The 20,454-nt window shown below is 36.0% G+C and overlaps 2 protein-coding genes across 2 annotated transcripts; one reads left to right on the plus strand and one right to left on the minus strand.

Annotated features, from left to right (window-relative positions):
* Positions 1–180: 180 nt before the first annotated feature.
* chek2 (checkpoint kinase 2) lies at positions 181–8,301 on the minus strand. The gene is made up of 12 exons (XM_043238433.1): positions 8,204–8,301; positions 7,931–8,021; positions 7,653–7,749; positions 6,818–6,871; positions 6,674–6,738; positions 6,245–6,344; positions 5,336–5,422; positions 4,972–5,135; positions 1,217–1,332; positions 1,017–1,102; positions 555–608; positions 181–383 (listed from the first exon to the last, which is right to left on the minus strand). The coding sequence occupies exons 2-12, from the start codon at positions 8,014–8,016 to the stop codon at positions 324–326; spliced, it is 969 nt and encodes a 322-aa protein (XP_043094368.1). The 5' UTR covers positions 8,017–8,021; positions 8,204–8,301; the 3' UTR covers positions 181–323.
* Positions 8,302–11,708: 3,407 nt separating this feature from the next.
* Positions 11,709–15,979, plus strand: hscb (HscB mitochondrial iron-sulfur cluster cochaperone). The gene is made up of 6 exons (XM_043238438.1): positions 11,709–12,077; positions 12,368–12,464; positions 14,448–14,537; positions 15,176–15,320; positions 15,545–15,592; positions 15,725–15,979. The coding sequence occupies exons 1-6, from the start codon at positions 11,749–11,751 to the stop codon at positions 15,817–15,819; spliced, it is 804 nt and encodes a 267-aa protein (XP_043094373.1). The 5' UTR covers positions 11,709–11,748; the 3' UTR covers positions 15,820–15,979.
* Positions 15,980–20,454: the final 4,475 nt, after the last annotated feature.

A 20,454-nucleotide genomic window follows, 5' to 3' on the forward strand; every position in this document is an offset into this window, starting at 1 on the left:
GGCCACGAGAAATAGATGTTTGTCCCTTGATGACTTTACGTTGAGCGGGAAGGACAGTGTTTTTAGTGTTTTGAGTTATCATGGCCATGAATATTACATTTTCAACTCAGGGTGGCTTTTGACTGCGTGAGAAAATGGATGTGTGACATGAGAAAAGTGTAGAAAATGATAAAGTATAGAAAATTTTAAAACATTTTATTTTGGACACAGGAAATGTAGAAATAAATATTTACAAAGCCAGTACAGTGTTCAGACGTTCAGGATGAATTAGTCGCAGGAAAGGGCTTTTAAAATGCCAGGAAACAAATAAAAGCGTGTGCAAGTCAAGGCCCAGGTTTCCTCTTGGATGGTGGTTCGCCCTCTGCCTCTTCTGCCTTGCGTTTCTGTGACAATTAAAATCACATTTAGTTTTCAGTATGCATCTAGTCAATGTCGTAATACACTTTGAAAGAAAATATTTGAATTCCTAGACTTTATCCCTGTAATAGAAAACAATTACAACTACTGAAAGAAATTTGCACTTTTATCTTGAATAAAAATCTAGGTGCTTGTACCTTGGATGTTTCACACTGCATCAGTTGGTTAGCAGTGTTTCTCATCTTGTCATCCTGTTACACAAACATAAAATTTGTAGAATGCTGCATTTTTTTTTTTTTTACTTTTTTTACTAGAATACAAATTCTATTTAAAGGTTGACAGCTATTAAAAGGAATAGATCACCAAAAATGAAAATTCTGTCATCATTTACTCACCCTCAAGTAGTTCCAAACCTGTATGAATTTCTTTGTTGTGTCAGACACAAAGGAAGAAATTTTGAAAATGGAAGTCCATGGAAGTCAGCCAAAACAGCCTGGTTACAAACTTTTCAAGAAAATAAGAAATTCATAAAGGTTTGGAACTGCTCTAGGCTGAGTAAATGATGACAGAATTGTCCTTTTTGGGTCAACTGTTCCTTTAATAGTAGCTGAATGATGTTTAACCAAATATGCATAATTAGTAGGTTTTTCATCACGCACGGTCAACCACGGATGTGTCAGTGCCTCTTCCACGCTCAGACGCTTTTCAGGATCCACAACCAGGAGCTTCTTGATCAAATCTTTGGCTGGAAGACAGAGTATATAATTTTAACTGTATGCTTTTAAGTTCAAATATTTCTGATATGATGAACATGCTATTTTAACGTATCTAACGATTCAAAGGATAGCAAAGACATTACCTTCATTTGAAACCTTCTTCCACTGAGATGGGATGAAGCGGTAATGGCCGTTAATGATCTGTTCACGCACTGACATGGTGGAGCACTCGGTGTTAAATGGAGGATAACCCCCCAAACTATAACAACACAGATACACATACAGCTTTAAGGACAAAATACCATACATTTATATAATCAATCAAAAAATGTTTTCAATGAGTTTCGACTACAGGCTCAAAATGCACATGTAGGAAAGTCTTTCCCTTTAGTTGCAGTTTTTCATTTAATGTCAACTTACTGATACTAAGCGCTGGCTCAGGGTGAGCAACCGAACTTTAAAGTTGTGTGCGTTCATGCTAAAAAATATGTTTATTTCGTATCTTTTCCATAGAAACATGCATGTTAATAATGTTGATGTTATTGTTATGTTAATCTTGAATATCTGCACCATATTATGTTATTTGTTAATCTGTATTGGGAAGCTAACATGCTAAGTCTCAGAGACACATGCAATAGTGCGCCATTGTTATTTTTAAGATATAAATCTTGATCTGTAAGCCCAGTTATCCTCAAATCTGGACCTTAAAATCACAGGTAGGTGAGTTTTATCAAGATTGGACCTCCAGGGTAAGATTTGAGGAAACCTGTGCTAGCCACTTCAGGACAATTTGAGATGCTACACCATCATAACTGTGAACTGTGAACATGAGTTTCAGACCACTGATGATTATCCGTTTATGTTCAGAATGAAAACATTTGTAATAAGTTAATGGAAAGATTGCAATATATATCTAATTTCCACAATTTGCCCATATTTCAGACACAAACACCTAAACACTGATACTATGTACATCTGTGGAACATCAGTGCTCACCAACGTGACTTTTGTTTGTGAACAACAATCCAGAGGCTCTCCTTTACAAATGGCCCTTTGAGCCGGATGATAGTAATGTTGAAGATAACATGCAGTGTCACCGAGCCAGTCGTGCAGTCTTGTACTTAGCGGGGAGACATCCACCAGCCTACTTAACTGATTATGACTTTGGGTCACATTCCAGCTTCCAGTTTACGTCACAGCCAATCCAGAATAAAAACCAGCAGAAGCGGTGGATCCAGCCAGACAACAGCTACAGGGCAGCTATTGTAGAGGCAGGTATCAGGGTACCGGGGCAGGTACATACTGATAGAAGGCAGAGGTTGTTCACCACACACATCAGTTATCTGATAATGCACAGTACTATACCCCTTACATACATCAGAGCAATCCTGTAACTTCTCAGCCTACAATTTCACACTGATCTCTCTCTAATTCCAAACCATTACATGCAGAGCCTGTAACTGTTGTTCCTTCTATCTATCCTGCAGCATTTTCAAGCGTGTTCCCCCAACAGGTATTATGGGTGTACAGCCACAGCCACTAGCCCCAGTCAATATGAAGGACATGTTGATAGCCAGCTCATATGGTACACCAAAACCAGCTCTGCCTAAATTTGATAGTGGAAAGGAGTCTGACTTTGCCTTCCATTAAATATCTAAACAGAAGCTATCAAATGCCAACATGCATGACCCTACTCCGTAAGCACTTCCAAGCACTCCAAGACACATATGGGCAATCCAGCCAGCTTGTTCAGGGTGAACTTGGAGCTATATTAAACTCCACCAGACAGAGTGGAGGATGCCGAATCATTTGATAACTGCACTCTCCATATACAATATTGTTGGCATGCTACATTCTCTGGAGGGTGACAATGTCTATGAACTGAAGTGTGGTTCACATGTAGACAGTCAACTTCTTCCTGGTCCCATCCCGGGTCCTTCCCTTTTTGCTGTTCTACTCTGGTTTTGTAAGCACATGGTGGCTGGACTTTTTCCAGAAGATCGCTCAATTTTACTCCTCTGGAGGGACATGAATGGGGCGAAGAGCCAAGCATCTTTGAGTGTCAGGTTCTCTGTTTGGTACTACCCGCAGTCCTTGTTGTGCTATATATGTGCTATAAAGACATGTGAAAGACTAAAGTGAAAGCCACAAAGACGTTCAAAGGTCCATAGAACAGGCATTATGTAGATGACGATTAAAAGTCTTGACTCCCCAGAGATGGCCTCTAACCTCATCGACAGGATGCACAGCCATTTGTCTTCTGGTGGGTGTGAAATATCAAGGGGGCAAGTAATGTACCAGCTGTAGTAGAACATCTTGCATTTGAAGCCAGAGCAGCCAGCACTGAACTGTGGCTTTCTGAGCATAGTTTAGACTCACAAGAGCCAGCTTTTGGTCGCCGTTGAAATTGTCTTATCGACCACCTTGGGTATCAACATTGCCCTGTTGACTACTCTGAACCCATACTACGGGATGTGTAGACCACTGGGTTATCTTATACCCTTCACTACAAAGGAAAAAACATTCAAGATCTCTGGAAACTCAAGATGACATTATCCACCTGAAAAGCTGGTTAGTACAGTGGCAAGCCTGGGAAGCCAAACTGGCCAAGTCGCACACTGTTGAGATACCCAGAGCATGCATACTATCACGTGCTGACACCAAGGGCACACAGAAAACCATCCATATTTTCAGCAATGCTTCTAAATGGGCACACAGATTGGTTGCTTACCTTCACACTCAAGATGAGCAAAACCAGATCAATGTAACCTTTGTGATGGCAAGGTCTAGAGTGGCTTCCCGCAAACAGATATCAATGCCCCGTTTGGAGCTTTGTGCAGCTCTCACAGGAGTGCAGCTGGAAAAACTAATTGTAACCTTTATTATAATAAAATAGTTTTCACACTAAATTGCTACCTTATATTTCTACGCAATTATGTGTTTTTGAAATAACTAAATTCACATGTCCATTGTTTGTAAAAGCAAGCAAACAGATGCTAGTAGCCTCCCTCAATGTCTATGGTGGTTACAGCACTCATTTTATATTGATGAAATATATGAAATTAATTGGCACATGAATGTTCATAGCATATGACATGCTGTCTTAAAGTGGCTAATGAAAGATTCAAAAGGGACATTTTTTGTTTAAGGTGTCATTTCTGCTCAACACTATAAATATAAACTGTCCCCTTAGTCTGTTTTGAACTACACGACTTGTGCCAAACCTGAGAACATATCTCTGACTCAGATCTCGAAAACCGTTTAGATATTTTTATTCTAACATGCGATCATAGAAATTACCAGATGTCATAATTTCTCCATCCTCATGTCATTCCAAACACTGACTGACTTTTGCCCCAATAAAATTGGACTAATTTAACAAAGTGTAATGATTCAATTATTATAAAATTGTAAAATTGTTAAATAAGAATAGTTGTGAAGCTATACACAAGTTGTGTGTAATAAACATAAATTTTTTTAACCCATTTTAATCAAACGTTCACGAAAGAATCGTTCTTCTGAGAGTGTTTTTGAAATGAATCGTTTGATCCAATCACAAAAACTCTGAATCAGTCCAGTCTGACTTAATGAATCAATGATCCAGCTGTAGTTGGAGATAAAGATCATCACTGAATAACAAAAATGTTTTGGATTTGACTAGTTAAAAACTAGTTCATTTAGACTCCACAAATCTAAGTATGATTAATATTGCTAACATGTATGATGCTTTCCAAACTTGATAGCCCCTAATTCATCATATTCACTTTTTGTTTGGCAGAAAAAAAATGGGTTCAGAAAAAGATTTCATTTTTAGGTGATCTATTCCTTTAAGAACCTTTCAAGTAATGTCGGACCCCACTGATTCATATTTAGTCATTCCACTTTAATATCCACTAACCAGATAAACAGTAGGACCCCCAGGCTCCAATAATCGACCGCTTTTGTATATCCTACAGTCGCAGCGTGTGTGAACACCTCCGGGGCGAGATACGTGGGCGTCCCGCAGAGCGTCTTCATCAGGGAGGATTCCTCCAAAATCTTGGACTGATTAAAATCTGTAATCTAGAAAGCACTGAGAATTCACATGCTTGGGGAAAGCAGGTTATCCCAGGTTCAGGATTATTTTTGTGCATCCTGTTTCAACTACAAAGGCAAAGGCTTGGCTGGATCTCTGAACTTTGGAACGGCGACAATTAAAGGAGAATGATGTCAGAATCGGAGACTAAAGTCACATCGGTTTCAAAGCTCTCAGGCAAACACACCTTAATCAAACAGATGTCATCATGTGAAGCCAGCAGCACATTCTCAGGCTTGAGATCTCGATGAATGATCCCGTTATTGTGAAGATACTGGAGAAAATATGACAGAACATTGTAGAAAAAAATTCTTTGCATTTCATCTCTGCTATAGCTTGTGTCCTAGTCTAGCTTTCTAATAAATGCTAAATGCATTGTCTTGAAGAGTTATTTTCCTTTAAAAGCATTGGCATGAGATTCTGCACACAAGTAATGGGCATAAAAATCAATTAATTTTTTTTTTTTTTTTAATAACCTTAATTAATGCAGTTTTGAAATGGAATTTTTTCCCATTTCCCGTAGTGGCTTTTTTATATTGTAATATTACCTTCTTTATTAAAAAATGATGCATTAAATTGATTAGATAAAATATTTTCAATATTTATTATTTCAAATATTTTCTTAAATTTTTAAACTTTGCATTCTGAAATATTTTCTATATTTCTAAATATACTTTTCCTAATTAATTTCCTAATTGCTAATTATAATAAATGTTTCCTGAGCCTCAAATCAGCTTTGCTGAATTTATTCACAGGAAGAAATTATATTTTAAAACGCACTCAAACAGAAAACAGTTCTTTTACATTGTAATAATATTTCACAATATTCCTACTTTTATTGTATTTCCTCAAATAAATGCAGAATATAAGTTCTTTAAAAAAACGTTTGAACAAAAAATTTGAATGGTAGTTGCCATGTCAACATGGTACTACAAAGCGGTCCTTCCCCAATGCTAATGGTCAGCTGACTGAATTGAACGGTTTGACTATTTGTGTGTGTAAACAGTGCGGGTTCATGCCTGTGCTCATTTAAAAAAAAACAAAAAACAACATATTTAGAGGAAGACACTGTTTGAAGCATCTCTCAAAGACGTACCTCTACAGCCCTGAGCATTTGATAAAAGTAGAGTTTGGCGATTTCTTCATCCAGCTGTTTCTTGGCCTTGATCCTGCCAAACAGCTCTCCTCCTTCAACACTATTACAGCACAGAGATAAATCAAATAACTCATCAAAAACTGTAAACAAAATAAAATAAAAATAAAAACTAATTTTATATATATATATATATATATATATATATATATATATATATATATATATATATATATATAAAATAAAAGACTGAAACATGTTGTGTAAAGAAAAAAATTTTTTTTTTATAAAAATTGTATCCTTGTCTAGTAACTCACGGCTTGTCTTTAAAGTATCTATAAATACAAAGTAGAAATGATCTGCACCCAAGTAAATTCAGCCTGCGAGTACATGTTTCTAACTATTCCCCAACAAAACACCAGAGGAACTTACTACTCCAAAACAATGTAGTAAGAATCTTCTGTCTGGTAGAAATCTTCTGTCTTGATCAGGCACGGCTGCAGGGAAGAGAAAAAAAACAATGAGATTTTTTTTTATAGCTCTGTAGCATTTAAAGACTCATGACTCAAGACTTACATGATCAATTTTCTTTAAAATTTCTATTTCTCGCTCTGCATTTCGTGTGGCCGTCTGTGGAACACAAACAGAACATTTAAAAAGAATCAGATACGCGTGATTTTAAACAGTGTGTACAAAGTAAAAACTGAAGCATTATTTTATTTTATATATTGTTGATTTAAGGATACACACCAGCTAATAGTAATTCTCATAAAACAGGTTTCTCACAACACCAAAATTGTCTAAACGTAAAACAACCATATAGATTTTTAGTATAACAGCAAAAACAAAGATTAACTTTAAAGTAGACTGTAGACGGTAGTCAGATATTACTTAGGGCTGTTTGACAATTATTGTTATTATTATTATTAGGCTAGTGATACTAATTAATATTAAGGCTTATTTGTTTCATTGTATTCTGTTTTCCATGTTTTCACAGCATTGGAGTTATAACCAATCAGACATGAATACGTTGAGCTTATGAATGCAACGACCAATCAGAGACATTCAGATGAGTCATCGCTGAAACGGTTTTATTGTGCAGTGCATGCGGACTGAATTCAGCTCTCCTCATAAACTGCACGTCTGTGTAAAGCAAGTATAAGAGGTTCATTCTTCATAAAGTGAATAAAAGGAATTAATAAAATGTTGATATCAAAACGGTTATTTTAAATTGTAGTAATATTTCACAATATTACTGTTTATACGGTACTTTTGATCAAATACATTCCAGTATTGATCAAATATTACAGTATTATAAACAGCATTAATATTACACTATGAAACGGTGTGTATAATAAGCAGCACTGTGCATATTTTATAATGATAATACATTCATACACCCGACTCTTACGCCTATTGACGGGAAGTCGTTCTTGTTTATAGTTTTCAGAGCAACTTTTTTACAGGTTTCCTTTTCAATGGCAAGCTTGACTTCACCACAGACGCCTCTGTCAGAAAACACAAACAGAGGTACAATAAATACAATCAATATGCCAAATAAAACAATACTGTACAGGAGGCACCCGATATTTGTCAGTGCGGTAAGAAATGTCTGTTGGGACCAAAAACGCTTAGATTAACTCAAAATACATTATATTTTGACAGTTTCTGAAAATCAAGTTCACTTACGTCCCAATCTTTCGCGCTATGTGATATTTTTTGCTGAACTCTAAAGGAAGGTTTGGTTGATCACCCCCCATTTTATCTATGAACATAAAAACTGTGGGGGAAAAAAAGAACCAATCAGAGTTCAGAGCTACAGGTTTTATCCTTTATTTTGTGCTTGATAATAAATTAAGTTGTATGCAAAAATGAGGTCACAATGAAAGTTTTTAGGTGACTTATTGTATGAACTGATGTTTACATTTCATAAACTCCCAAAATGTCACCTAAATGACCAACCTTGATGTTTTTGTTCTGCAAGGGCAATAACAGAGTTATTGCTAAGAAGTCTTTGCTTCCCTTTTCCTACTTTGTCATCGTCCACCCACCCATGTGCTGATTACTCCACGTGAGGTCCTCATCACGAAACAGATAGATTCTCATCCTGAAATAGATAGAATATGCTATATATATATATATATATATATATATATATATATATATATATATATATATATATATATATATATATATAAAAACTGTATATAAAAAACAGAATGAGAAAAAAAAAAAGTTAAAGAGGAAACTTTATTTGACGAAACCTAAACGTCGGTCTTACCTAAAAATCCTAAAGTGCTTCTTGCTGTACGTCCTGAAATGTGTCGACTGTTTTACTATAGAGTTGGTGAAAGTGTAATCGCATGCGCTATCCCTTCCAAAGATATACTGGTTTTCAATGCAATCTGGGAAAAAACAACAACCAAAAACATATTACGATGAAATATTAGATAGAAACCTAAACTTACAAAACCAACATAAAAATTAAAAACAATGCCTATTTGTTGACTACTAGCTGAAATAAAACTAGTTTAAAAACTAGAATTTAAAAAATATATATATATATATATATATATATATATATATATATATATATATATATATATATAAAACTAAAAATGAAAAATTGTAATATTACATATAATACTAAAATACTAAATACTATGTTATTACTAAAACAAATTAAATTGTAAGTGAGAATTACTTTTAAATATCAATACTAGAATTGTAAATAAAACTAAAGCAACACTGGCCATATTCCATATTACCATAATAGCTCATCAATCTCATAACTGTTACAGGAATTACCCATATTTAATGAGAGTGTCTACTGACAGCATTTGTAGCATAATGTCACAAAAACAATAAATAAAATTATTGTAATAGCCAATATTTTTTGTAGTGCTTCATGGCTTTAAAAGTCTTGTGTCATATTTTATGTTTAATATTTATGTTATATATTATTTAAGGTAATTCCAACTTTTAATGCATCAGGAATTTTAATTGCATCATTTTGCAATTTAAAAAAAAAAAAATGCATATTACATACAACAATTTAAGTGAGAACTGACGTTTGGTTAAAAAAAAAAAAAAAAGTGTTGCCAAGACGATTTTCACTTCAACATGTGGACATGAAAATCAACTTTTATCAAGAGAACCATATGTATTTTACCTCACTGGAATGCAGCAACTGGGCTAGTTTTGAGTAGCAACTGGGATCTGGCAACCCTGTTTAAAAACCTCCCCGTTATTAGTAAGCCTCTATTCTGCCTGGCTTTCCATGTTCAAAATCACAAATGCTGTCAATAGCACTTGACATGAACCCAACCCAAAAGAGTCCATTAATAACATTTGAGTGCTTTAAACATGATTACTACACATCACTATATGGTAAGTGGTCAGAAATGCAACATATCCGATTTGTTATTGATACCACTTCCCATTCAAAAACCCTTGGGAAATTAATTATAATGCTCTCGCATCTTAAAAATAAAGAAAATGCACTTAACTGAGCACACTCAATCCATGCACCAAGGGAATGACACGGCCCCAAACCTGAGGCTGGACTTCTTCCTCGTCTTCAGGAATAGACTGCAGTTCCTGGACCGGTACTGTATCTACAGAACTTAGAGTCCCTGAGCCTGAGGAAGAGCCCTGGCTTGATGACGTTGGGGCGGAAGAGGAGCTGGATCCAGGCTGTGATTGTGTTTGGGACTGGGTCTGGGACTGGGACTGACCACTGGGTCCAGGTTCCTCGGACATGATGTTTTTACTCTGGAAGTACACGCCAAAAGTCAATAACTGTACTAAAACCAAAGCTTCTTTAAAATGGAACATAATCTTACAGATCGCATATTTTGCACAGCATGGACTTTAATGATAAGCATTTTAAACAGCAGCATGCATGCTACAATGTCAACATTTTGCGTTTTGTGATTTCTTGTCGTTTGTGCATGGACTTATTTTTGACAATTAAATATTTAGTTTTAAACCTGCTCACAACAGAAAAGGTCATGATTTTTAGGCCTAGAGTTATGCTTTAAAATATTACTGATATTTCCATGCATTCCGTGACAGAATAGTACACTGTATACCATGCTATTTTAAAAACTATATCCAATCATTTTTTGTAGTGCTTCATGGCTTTAGAAGTATTATGTCATATTTATGTCATATATTATCTAAGGTAAATCCATTTACCGGATGACTTTTAATGCATAATACATTTTAATGGCATTTTTGCAAATCGTTTTTGTTTTTTGTTTTTTGCAGATAACTTGTACATAAATATTTTGCAGAATTTTGGGACCCATAATGTTTAGCACTTCATACTGTAGCTCCAATCATTTTGACCCTAAAATCCAAACAAATCAAGTAATTTGTAAATGAAGGAATGCAAGACTAAATGACTGACCCAAACCGATCATATAAGACACGACTATTTTCTGCAGGTAAAGAGTTTGGTTACTTCTGCCGGTTGAAATGCGCATTACTGTGCGAAAGCGCGTGAATACGTTGCACTTTTAACGAACGAGGGGTTGTTGTTTGATCCGTCAGATCATCTAATGGTGCTTTTCAGTCTCCTATCCTACTGCATACCTTAATCAAGTCCTTTTTTAAAAGTAGCAAACTTTCAGAAGTGGGTTATCAGGCCTCGTGAGCTGCTCATCAAATCTGCCGGGAAAAGCCACTCGTTTCCATCAATGAACTTCCCATAACATCATTCAGCCAATCAGAAGCCAGAGTAGAGGCTCACGGGAAATGTAGTTTGTAAAAATTCTATGATATTTAATAATATACAGGAAATGTTTTTATGTTGTTAGTTATTTTAAGCATTATTATTATTATTATTATTATTATTTATTATTATTATTATTATTATTATTATTATTATTACACTACAAACAGCAATATATCAATTATTATTAATTGCTGTTAAAATTAAGAACATACACACACAAGTGTAGTAAATAGATTAAATTCAGAAAAATAAATGTAAAAAATACTGCAATAACTTCAGTTGTAAAACAAACGGTGCAAAAACGGCTTACCAATTTCTGAAATATCAGGGCAAAATATTTTTTGTCTTTTTTGTGTTTTTCTTTTAATAAACTATCTATCTATCTATCTATCTATCTATCTATCTATCTATCTATCTATCTATCTATCTATCTATCTATCTATCTATCTATCTATCTATCTATCTATCTATCTATCTATCTATCTATCTATCCCGAAAACTATTTAACAAATGTGTTTTACTAGGCTATTTAAATAATAGTTTTTTGTTAGAAAGTTCTGCGAGATCAAACAATAATAGACACTGTCTCGCTCTAGTAATTGCAGCCATTACAAACCAATAAAATATTTAAACAAACCTATAATCAAATTAATACGCTGAAGCGTTTTAAGAATACAAACTTTTATTTTGAAAAAATATTCTGACGTTTCTGACAGGAAGTAGAGCTCTGACATTCTATAAGCCAGATTTCGTTCTGTTGGTGAACATGACAACACTGTACAAACTCCGATTTTTGTTAACATCTCACGGATTTAAACATGCAAACAAATGTATATCAAACGGACAACGTCTTAACCTCGTCTTACTTCCGTGTTTCGCTTCAGGAAGAGCTGTCAGCTCTTACAGAAAAGACATTAACGGTTTTTCTCACTGTAAAGCGGTTAAAGGACACTTGTCTCTGAACTTTTTCAGCACTCTCACAATCAGCAGACTCTGTTGGAAATGCGGATCTTCTGCTGAATTATTTTTCTGTTCATCCTGTAAAGTGATCCAGCCTCCTGATGACAAGACGAATTATTTTGACATCTTGAAGTGGTGAGTTTTTGATTGAGTTGAGGTATAGTTTAAAGATCGCTATTATAGACATGAACGCCTCGTTTATGGATTCAAGGATAATATTTTCTAGCTTTTTGGTCCCGAACTCCCAAAACCTTGTATTCATTCCTTCTTTTCTTTACTTTAAAACCATAACATTGTTATTATTTAATATATATAATACAGTAGTTGTTAGAGACAGATACAGGTGTACTCTTTCAGCTTTCAACTTAAAGTAGTTGATAATCATATCATAACATATGTAATTGAATATGTTGGTCTTTCCTCAGTGAACAAAAATTTTCTTTGGACACCCAGAAACTTCAGAAAAGATATGTTGAGCTGCAAAGATATCTCCATCCTGACAACTTCAGCCAGAAGTCATTGGTAATGGATTATATTGTACACTATTTTTTATATATTCCATACTTCACGCAACACAGTGAATATTAACAGTGTCTGATGTTGAGTGAACGAGCATTTATTTTGAGTTACAGTTTATTGGTTTGGTTTTATATGTCATGACAGTGCTGAAAGTACCGTAGGGATGCAAAGTATATGTGGCCGTATGAGTTATGAGTAAATATTACTGATTTATTAGGTGGGCTTTAGTTTTCACCTGTGAGTTCATTTTATTTAAAGAGATAGCAAAAGATAATGGCTGCATTGTAAAATCTTTAGTAGCACTGATTTTCGTTTTATATTTCTTCGTTTGCATTGCACACTTTAGTGTTAGTTACAAACAGTATACAGAAAATTAAAGATAGAAAGTGAGTTTGTAACTGAAGGTTTTGTCTTCCAGTGCGAATCTTATAAAGGCATTTTTGTGTGTAATAGACACACACACACACACACAGCTTAAACTGCTTACTTAATGTGCTTAAATGTTTGGGAACCGGTGATACTGATATTAATTCTGATATTAATATTTTTTACTGAATTTTACACATACACACACATGCTTTTTTGCCATTTTCATTATTTTAAATACATTTTAGTTATTTAAATTGGCATGTATTAATAATGACCGCTATGATGAAACTAACCGCTATAATGTATGAATATCTTTTGCAATTACTAAAATATATTAATTTCTTAATTATAATGGGAAATATAAATCTTAATGGTTCTAAAACAAGGCTTCAGTTTCTTTTTATAATTAATAAAATATTTATTTTATTATAATACATATAATCTGGTGGAACGATCTGCCCATTGCCACTAGGGCAGCAGAGTCACTAGCAGTCTTCAAAAACCAACTCAAAACTCATCTTTTTCGTTTGCACTTGACCCAACATTGATAGCACTCTCTTCTTCTTCTTCTTCTCCTGCTCCTTCCTATCCTTTTCTTGTTTAAAAAAAAAAAAAAAAAAAAAAAAAAAAAGCCTTGTATCTGCGTTAGGTAAGACAAGACCCCACTCAAGAGCACTTATGCACTACTGCCCTTTTGCTGATATTAATTTGCTTCTATATGCCTACCTCATTTGTACGTCGCTTTGGATAAAGGCGTCTGCTAAATGACTAAATGTAAATGTAAATGTAATTTTTTTTGCTCTTTAAATTTCGTGACATGTTACTCTGTGTTACATATTCCCGTCTGTTTTGTTTTTAACATTCACCTTGTTCCTCTTTCCCCTTGCATTATATATGAAACTTTGTACCGTCACGCTCTCGGTATCGCTTGTCTATTTCTATTTAGGTGCTCAGGTAAAGGATATGCAGTTTATCATCGTTCCTATGAGGCAGCAGACAGTTCTTTAGTGATTGGTTCATGCTTTGCGAGACCCAACTGGGTTTCCTGACAGCAACAGCAAGCCAGATGTTGATTCTCCAGGCTCTGGCAACTCTGACAGCCGAAAATGTTTCTCCTCTGCAAGTCATTTCCGCGCTTTCTCACCTCTTATTCCACCTGACGCCTCCCTGACGAATCCCATCACAGCTCAGACCCTCTGCGTCCACCCACACAGCCAGATCCTTCAGGGAAAGAAAAAAAAAAAAACAAAAAACTGGCACAATTATCAGCATCGCTGGGGTTTCGTTTTTTTTTTTTTTTTGACAATTCCGCTCATTCCCAAGAGGAAATCCTTACCGCAAACAAAGAGCATGTCACGATATCTTAAAATAAATGTGACGACGGTACGTAATTATATAACATTCGGAAAAGTTCGAAAACTCGGGCAGAGTAGGACTCTTTTTTTTTTTTTTTTTTTGTTTGCTTCATAAAATCGCAATCACAGTATTCTTCAGGTTGCTTTATACCTTGCAGCTTTGTGCGGTTTGTGCCTTCAGGGGCTGTTGAAATTGTTTTTGCAGCCCGTAAGAAGAATGACTTTAATTTGGAATGACTTTGTGGTCTGATCCTATTTACAGAAAGAGCAGGAATATTCAGAAGAACAATCAGCACTGGTGAACAAAGCCTACAGAACGCTGCAGAAGCCTTTGAGTCGAGCCGTCTACATGGTAATTATTTGTTTAGTAAATACTCGTTGTGCGCGTAACAGCTGTAGGGTGTATACAGTGACCCCAGAAAACTCCATGAGTAAGCCACGCTTAAACGCAATACGCAGTATGTGCATAACATATCAAATGAAGCACCATGTACTTTAAAAGAGAGAAGCGCCAATGCATTCAACATTTCACATTTAACCCTGTCACACTGATGATGATCACTCTTTATGTTATCACCAAATATTGGATTCAATCGCTTTGTCAATTGTTTTCTTTCATTCAGGACACGGTTTCGTGTTTCTGTGTGCGTCTGATTAATCGTAAGCCTCCTTTATCTGAGAGCAGGTTCACGCTAGATCATTAACATACATTCAGAACAATTAATGAAGCAATGCAAACGACTTAGCGATCTCGAATTTAACACAGTGACATTAAGGAACGTTTAGGAGCAGATTTTATACCACCGCTTTATATATCAGCTGTTGCCACGTTTACATTTGGACACGTATAGATAAAATAGGTGGGCGCTAACTAAAAAAACGGGCCCTTTGACCGATCTGTGAGTACTGAATGTTACAGCGTAGTCGACCCCCAGAGGCCGTAGTCGTGTTTTAGGACCGCCTAACCTAACCCGTGTGTTTCCGCCCCAGCTGGAGCTGCGAGGGGTTTTGCTGGAGGAAGGCACCGACGCCGGCGCGGACCCCGCGTTCCTCCTCGAGGTCCTGGAGATCAACGAGAGCCTCGCGGAGACGGCGAGCCGAGACGAGGTCAACGCTATCGGCCGGTCTGTGCGAGGTGTGTAGGCCCGAATGAAAAGCTCCGACCGGAAGCGATTGTTGAAATATTGCTCTGCGCCCACTCACGTCGCTCGCAGCTTATTTATGTGACCGTTTGCGGCCTCACATTCATTCCATCAGAAAGTTCAAGGTCCCGCGCTTTTATGTTTTCGCCGCTAAGGCAGCGTGGTTGTGTGACTTATTCATGCTGTTGATATACTGCATTTTACTGCCTTTCACCAGAAAAACTCAAAGACTTGACTGAGCGGATGAATTCATCTCTGAACAAAGGTATTTTTGTCTCTTTCTCCTCCTCACGACCTCCAAAAATTTGACAGAAATTCAGCGCCAAGGCCGGTTCGCACGCGCTTTCCCGTGGCATGCGGCTGTTTTTGTGTTTGCCTCACGAGTCTCTTTTCACAGGGGATCTGCTGACCGCCAAAGAGCTCCTGGCCCAAATGAAGTACTTCACAAATATAGAGGAGAAGGTAAAAGACAGAATTACAGAGGGTTGCTGAGGGGAAAACTGTAAAAAAAAAAAATGTGCAATTGTATTCCGGCTCAGTGAAAGATTTCACGCTTGTGTTTGGATGTTTTAATAGTAGTATTTATTGTTAAGGGTGTATATTTGTTGGATCGTTTCTGGTATATAAATAAAGTACATTATTTTAATCTAAAGTGTCAAAAGCAATGGTTTTTTGTACAGAACACATCTCTGTGATGCTACAGTGTTGTCATTGGTCGGCATGGCAGTGCTAGGGTTTTTTGGCCATATTCTTACTTGACCAGTTCAAAAGAGCACACAGTATTATGGTCTGTATGACTAGCAAGCATCCTGAAATGTAACTTAAAGGCATTTTTTTTCATGTTTTTTCATGTTTAAGTCAAAAGCTGATCTCTTGCATAAGTGACAGCACACCTTTCAGCCCAGATGCATGATTTAGTTTTTTATATTTGTTAAACATTTAATATTTAGAATTAATATTGTATGATTGATCAATTCATTGACTTATCTATTATATAATATCTATTCTCTAATATAATATATAACAGCGATATTTCACAGAAATCGTTTTTTTTTTTGCTTTTGTTTTTTTTTCGAGATGCAGCTGGTTATCTTTATTAGGCAAGAATAATGAAAAAAATACAGCTAACTAACACAATAAAAACATGATTTTTAATGTCAAAAAGCATGGTTATCTGTACTCAATTTAAATTCTTTATTTTGAATAATTGTACTAAATTATTATTAGGTTAGAAGTTAATTCAAGACTCAATTCTAAGTGTGAGCAATAACAATTGTGACGCTTGCTTTAGCAAACGCTGCTAATAACGCATGCAAACAATCTTTTAGATGTCGTTCCATAAACTACGTGTGACTTTCCCAAGACGGTGCTTTTGCGTTCCGCGTCAAACTGTGATTGGCTGCTGCCACGTTTATTTAGGTCTGGCCTTTTGGGAGAACGGAGAAAACAGGAAACCCGCGAAATGATGAAACTCTACAGTTTACATAAAACAAAACTGTGCGAGATGACAAGATTCATTTAGCCCGATCCCCGTTTGAATCTTTAATGCTACTATTAGACTCGCAATCTCTGCGGTTCGCTTTGTGATAAATGCATCTTATTGTCTCTAATGCGGGCTGATTCATTAAATTGTAATTGGAGCTGGATTCGTGCTAGATGATGGCATTACTCTGGACACACACTCTCTTATTAGAGAGCGCTTCGACAGAATTTCTTTATTGCATCGGTTTGTACAGTCGCTTATGGTGAGGTATGAATTAAATTACATCATGACACACTTATCGATCTCGGATTTATGAGTGTGCGTGTTTATGTGACAGAATCAAGGTGTGTGCATGCTGGAGCTGAAAATGCCTCGGCTGAGCTGTAGGGGGAAGCATGTCACCTCACTGTGGAGACCGTAGAAAACCCCTCGACGGCTGGAAGTCGTGTTCATCAAATGATCGCTATATGTTCCTGTCGCGACGAAGAGCATCGTTTGGGTAGATCTTGACACACGCACGCTTCTTTGTGCTCTTATGGTGCTCTTTAGTTTTGTGCTTTTTCTATCACTTCACAATCATTGACTGCACACAGTCGATGTGTTCGCTAGTTTTGTGGTATGTACATGAACGATGCCTTAAATCACTTAAAGGAACACTGTTATAATTTACTCACTCTTGAGTAGTTTCAAACCTGTAGGACTTTTTGTTCTATCGAACACAAGATATTTAAAAAAAAGGTTTGTAACCGTTTTGGGTCACCGTTGGTTTCCATAGTAGGAAAAAAAAATACTATGGAAGTCAATGGTGACCCAAAACAGCCTGGTTACAAACTTTCTTTAAAACATCTTCCTTTGTGTTCGTCAGAACAAATACTTTTACATAGCTTTGGAACTACTTTAGGGTGAGACAGAAAATTAACATTTTTGATGAACTATTCCTTTAAGCTTGTTGAAAAATAATTTTCAAATTAAAGCTTCACTTGACAGATGACGTAATTGTGAAAAGACTTATTATTAGCAATATTATTATTATTGTTATTATTTATTTTTTGTAAAATTGCGCGAGTAAAAACGATGAATTCCAATTACTGCCATAATGTCCCTATGTGACACATCAGATATAATTATATTTGATTATAATTCATGAAATAATTTTGCGTCTTCTTCATTTTTATTATTAGTTATGTACATTATTGTGTTTAGGATATCATTTTAAGGTATAATAAAGAATTTGGTAATTCAAGATTATATTAAAATTATATTTTATATTTAGGTTTAGTTTATTTTTATTTAATTTTTTGTTTATTTTTATCATTTGGTGATTCAACAAACTTATTTCAGTACATTTTATTTTTATAAATTTCCTTTTTTGCACTTTCTTTTAGTTAGAAAACGTTTTTAATACTTCAAAGCTTTGTTTAATTTAATTTTGTGGTCTACTATTTTTATTCAGTTGACAAAAAACCAATGAACAAATATTTAAAAAAAAAAAAAGAAAGAATAGCAAGTGAAAAGTTCAAATACCAAAATCTAGATATCAATATGCTATCCTGTAATACTGGATTTTTTTACAGTGTTTATACAAAAATATGTTTGCAGTGTAGACAAAAGCCCAGGAAGAAGTTGTTATGACTAAGAACAATGTCAGCTAGTCAAAACTCCTTAGCAACTGAATAGAAAGGCCCTAGCAACCACAGCAGCGGCATAATTTGCAAATTCAAGAACCACTGGCTTTTTTTTTGGTGTCCAAACAAAGCCCATTTAGACGACGGTGACTTTGCAGTTGTAAACCCAGCTTTGCTTGAGCTGCCACTGCAGAAATGACCATTATAAATTTAAACTTCAGCTGCATCATTTCATCTTAAAGGCAAAGAAACAAGAAAAGAAATTTCATCGGAGGTTAGAAAAACAGCTTAAACATGACAGTTTGCATTTAATGTTCAGTTTAAATCCATGTAACGCCACTGGAGCGCTGCCCTGCAGACGTCCCGCTGAAAACGGCTTGACTCGCTTGTTTATTAAGTCAACAATGACAGCGTCACGTTTCTAGGTCTTCTCCGCAGGAGACGAAATTTCCTTAATACATGTGAATTAAACCACAGACGAGAGACGGAGGGGAAATGTGGCAATCTGATTATTATTCATCCTGTAATCGGAAGGCATCTCCAGCCCTGCCAAATTAAAGGGAAAACATGATCGACCGGCTCTGAAGCCACTGCCGTCTTCGCATTCTCTCTCAAATTAGGTTTGAAAGAAAAAAGGATGTGTGAAAAATGGAGGGTGGTCGGAGAAGAGGAAAATAAGATAAACCTTCACTGGCAGGGAAACTAGTGTCGAAGAAAATGGGCAAGAACACGTTTCTTAAATGAGGGAGAGTGTTTGAAAAATGAACATTTTGTCATTAATCACTTACCCCAACGCCCTTCCAAACCCGTAAAAGCTACGCGTGTCTTCGGGAACACGATTTAAGATATTTTGGATGAAAACCACGAGGCTTGCGACTGTTCTGTTGAATGCCAAGTAATGAACGCCGACAAGGTGCAGAAATAAATGAAGGACGTTGTAAGAACACTTCATCTGTCATTAGCGGTCGTATGTAAAACCAGCCGGAAACTCGCTGCTCCTTCAAAACGATCCAACTGAGGTGTGTAGGCCAAAAAAGTATTAGAAAGAAGTCCACACGCTCTCAAAAATAATTGGTTTTGGAAGTTAAAAATGTGTTTTCTGTCAGATGATTCATTTTTGTGCGCAGACCTCTGCATAATACTATTGATTTAAAATAGATTCCTTAATTTTAAGAGTATAGTGTCTTGCCGAGGTCTGTCTGTCTATTTATCTGTCTACAAACTACTAAAAATGACAAAAACATGCAACAAAAGTACTCATTAAAAATGGAAGATATAAATATTATCATGTACATTAGGGGTCGGCAAGTAAGTTCGGCATTGGGCCAAAAAAACTTTTCACCACTAGATGGTGGGACAGAAATTAATTGAAGAACAATGAAACTAGAACTGCGACAGACTGCTGCAGTGTGTTTTGTAACGGGTAGAGAGCTATTACTCTGTGTTAAATCTTACAGCAGGACAGTCATTAACAAAAAAGCCAAAGGTGGTGTCCAGGTTTTAAACGAATAAAGCATCTTCATTTAACGACTTGCAGCACAGGCCGCTTTGCTAAAATACACACGTGTGGGAGATAAAAATAACTAAAATAAATATAAGAGGACTGGAACAATGGCATCCCAGCAAACATTTCTCCGATGGCAACGTCTTTTCCCTGGCCAAAAATAGTCGCGATAAGACAACATAAATATGCAAAAACATGTAACAGAGTATTTCCTAAAAATGCCAGTACTTCTATACTCTTTGATTGAGATATGTTTGTACACGTCTACAGTTCTCTGTGGTTGTATGTATAGTTGTTACTTTGACTGTTAGCTAGGTATATTCAGTTGTGAGATGACGTTCAGCGGGTGACGTCTTAAAAGGCCAAAGTAGACATTCCATTGCACAGCAGATGACACAACTTGTAGTTTTTTGGTGCACTATCACTTTAAGCCCAGCAAGCACACAGCGTCATATGACGTTGATATTTCTGGTTGCGACATAAATGTTAAATTGATGTCCAATGCAGACGTCAGC

Source organism: Puntigrus tetrazona, chromosome 5, assembly GCF_018831695.1.
Source record: "Puntigrus tetrazona isolate hp1 chromosome 5, ASM1883169v1, whole genome shotgun sequence".
NCBI lineage: Eukaryota > Metazoa > Chordata > Actinopteri > Cypriniformes > Cyprinidae > Puntigrus > Puntigrus tetrazona.

What these genes read in the sequence shown, in the direction of transcription:
- hscb (XM_043238438.1), top strand. Translation starts at nt 11,749, where the DNA reads ATGACAACACTGTACAAACTCCGATTTTTGTTAACATCTCACGGATTT. An exon ending in ACTTCAGCCAGAAGTCATTG is followed by an intron (nt 12,465 to 14,447) that starts GTAATGGATTAT and finishes TCCTATTTACAG; the next exon opens with AAAGAGCAGGAATATTCAGA. An exon ending in TATCGGCCGGTCTGTGCGAG is followed by an intron (nt 15,321 to 15,544) that starts GTGTGTAGGCCC and finishes GCCTTTCACCAG; the next exon opens with AAAAACTCAAAGACTTGACT.
- chek2 (XM_043238433.1), bottom strand. Translation starts at nt 8,016, where the DNA reads ATGTTCATAGATAAAATGGGGGGTGATCAACCAAACCTTCCTTTAGAG. An exon ending in TTTTAAAGAAAATTGATCAT is followed by an intron (nt 6,739 to 6,817) that starts GTAAGTCTTGAG and finishes TCTTCCCTGCAG; the next exon opens with CCGTGCCTGATCAAGACAGA. An exon ending in TGACACATCCGTGGTTGACC is followed by an intron (nt 609 to 1,016) that starts GTGCGTGATGAA and finishes TTTGTGTAACAG; the next exon opens with GATGACAAGATGAGAAACAC.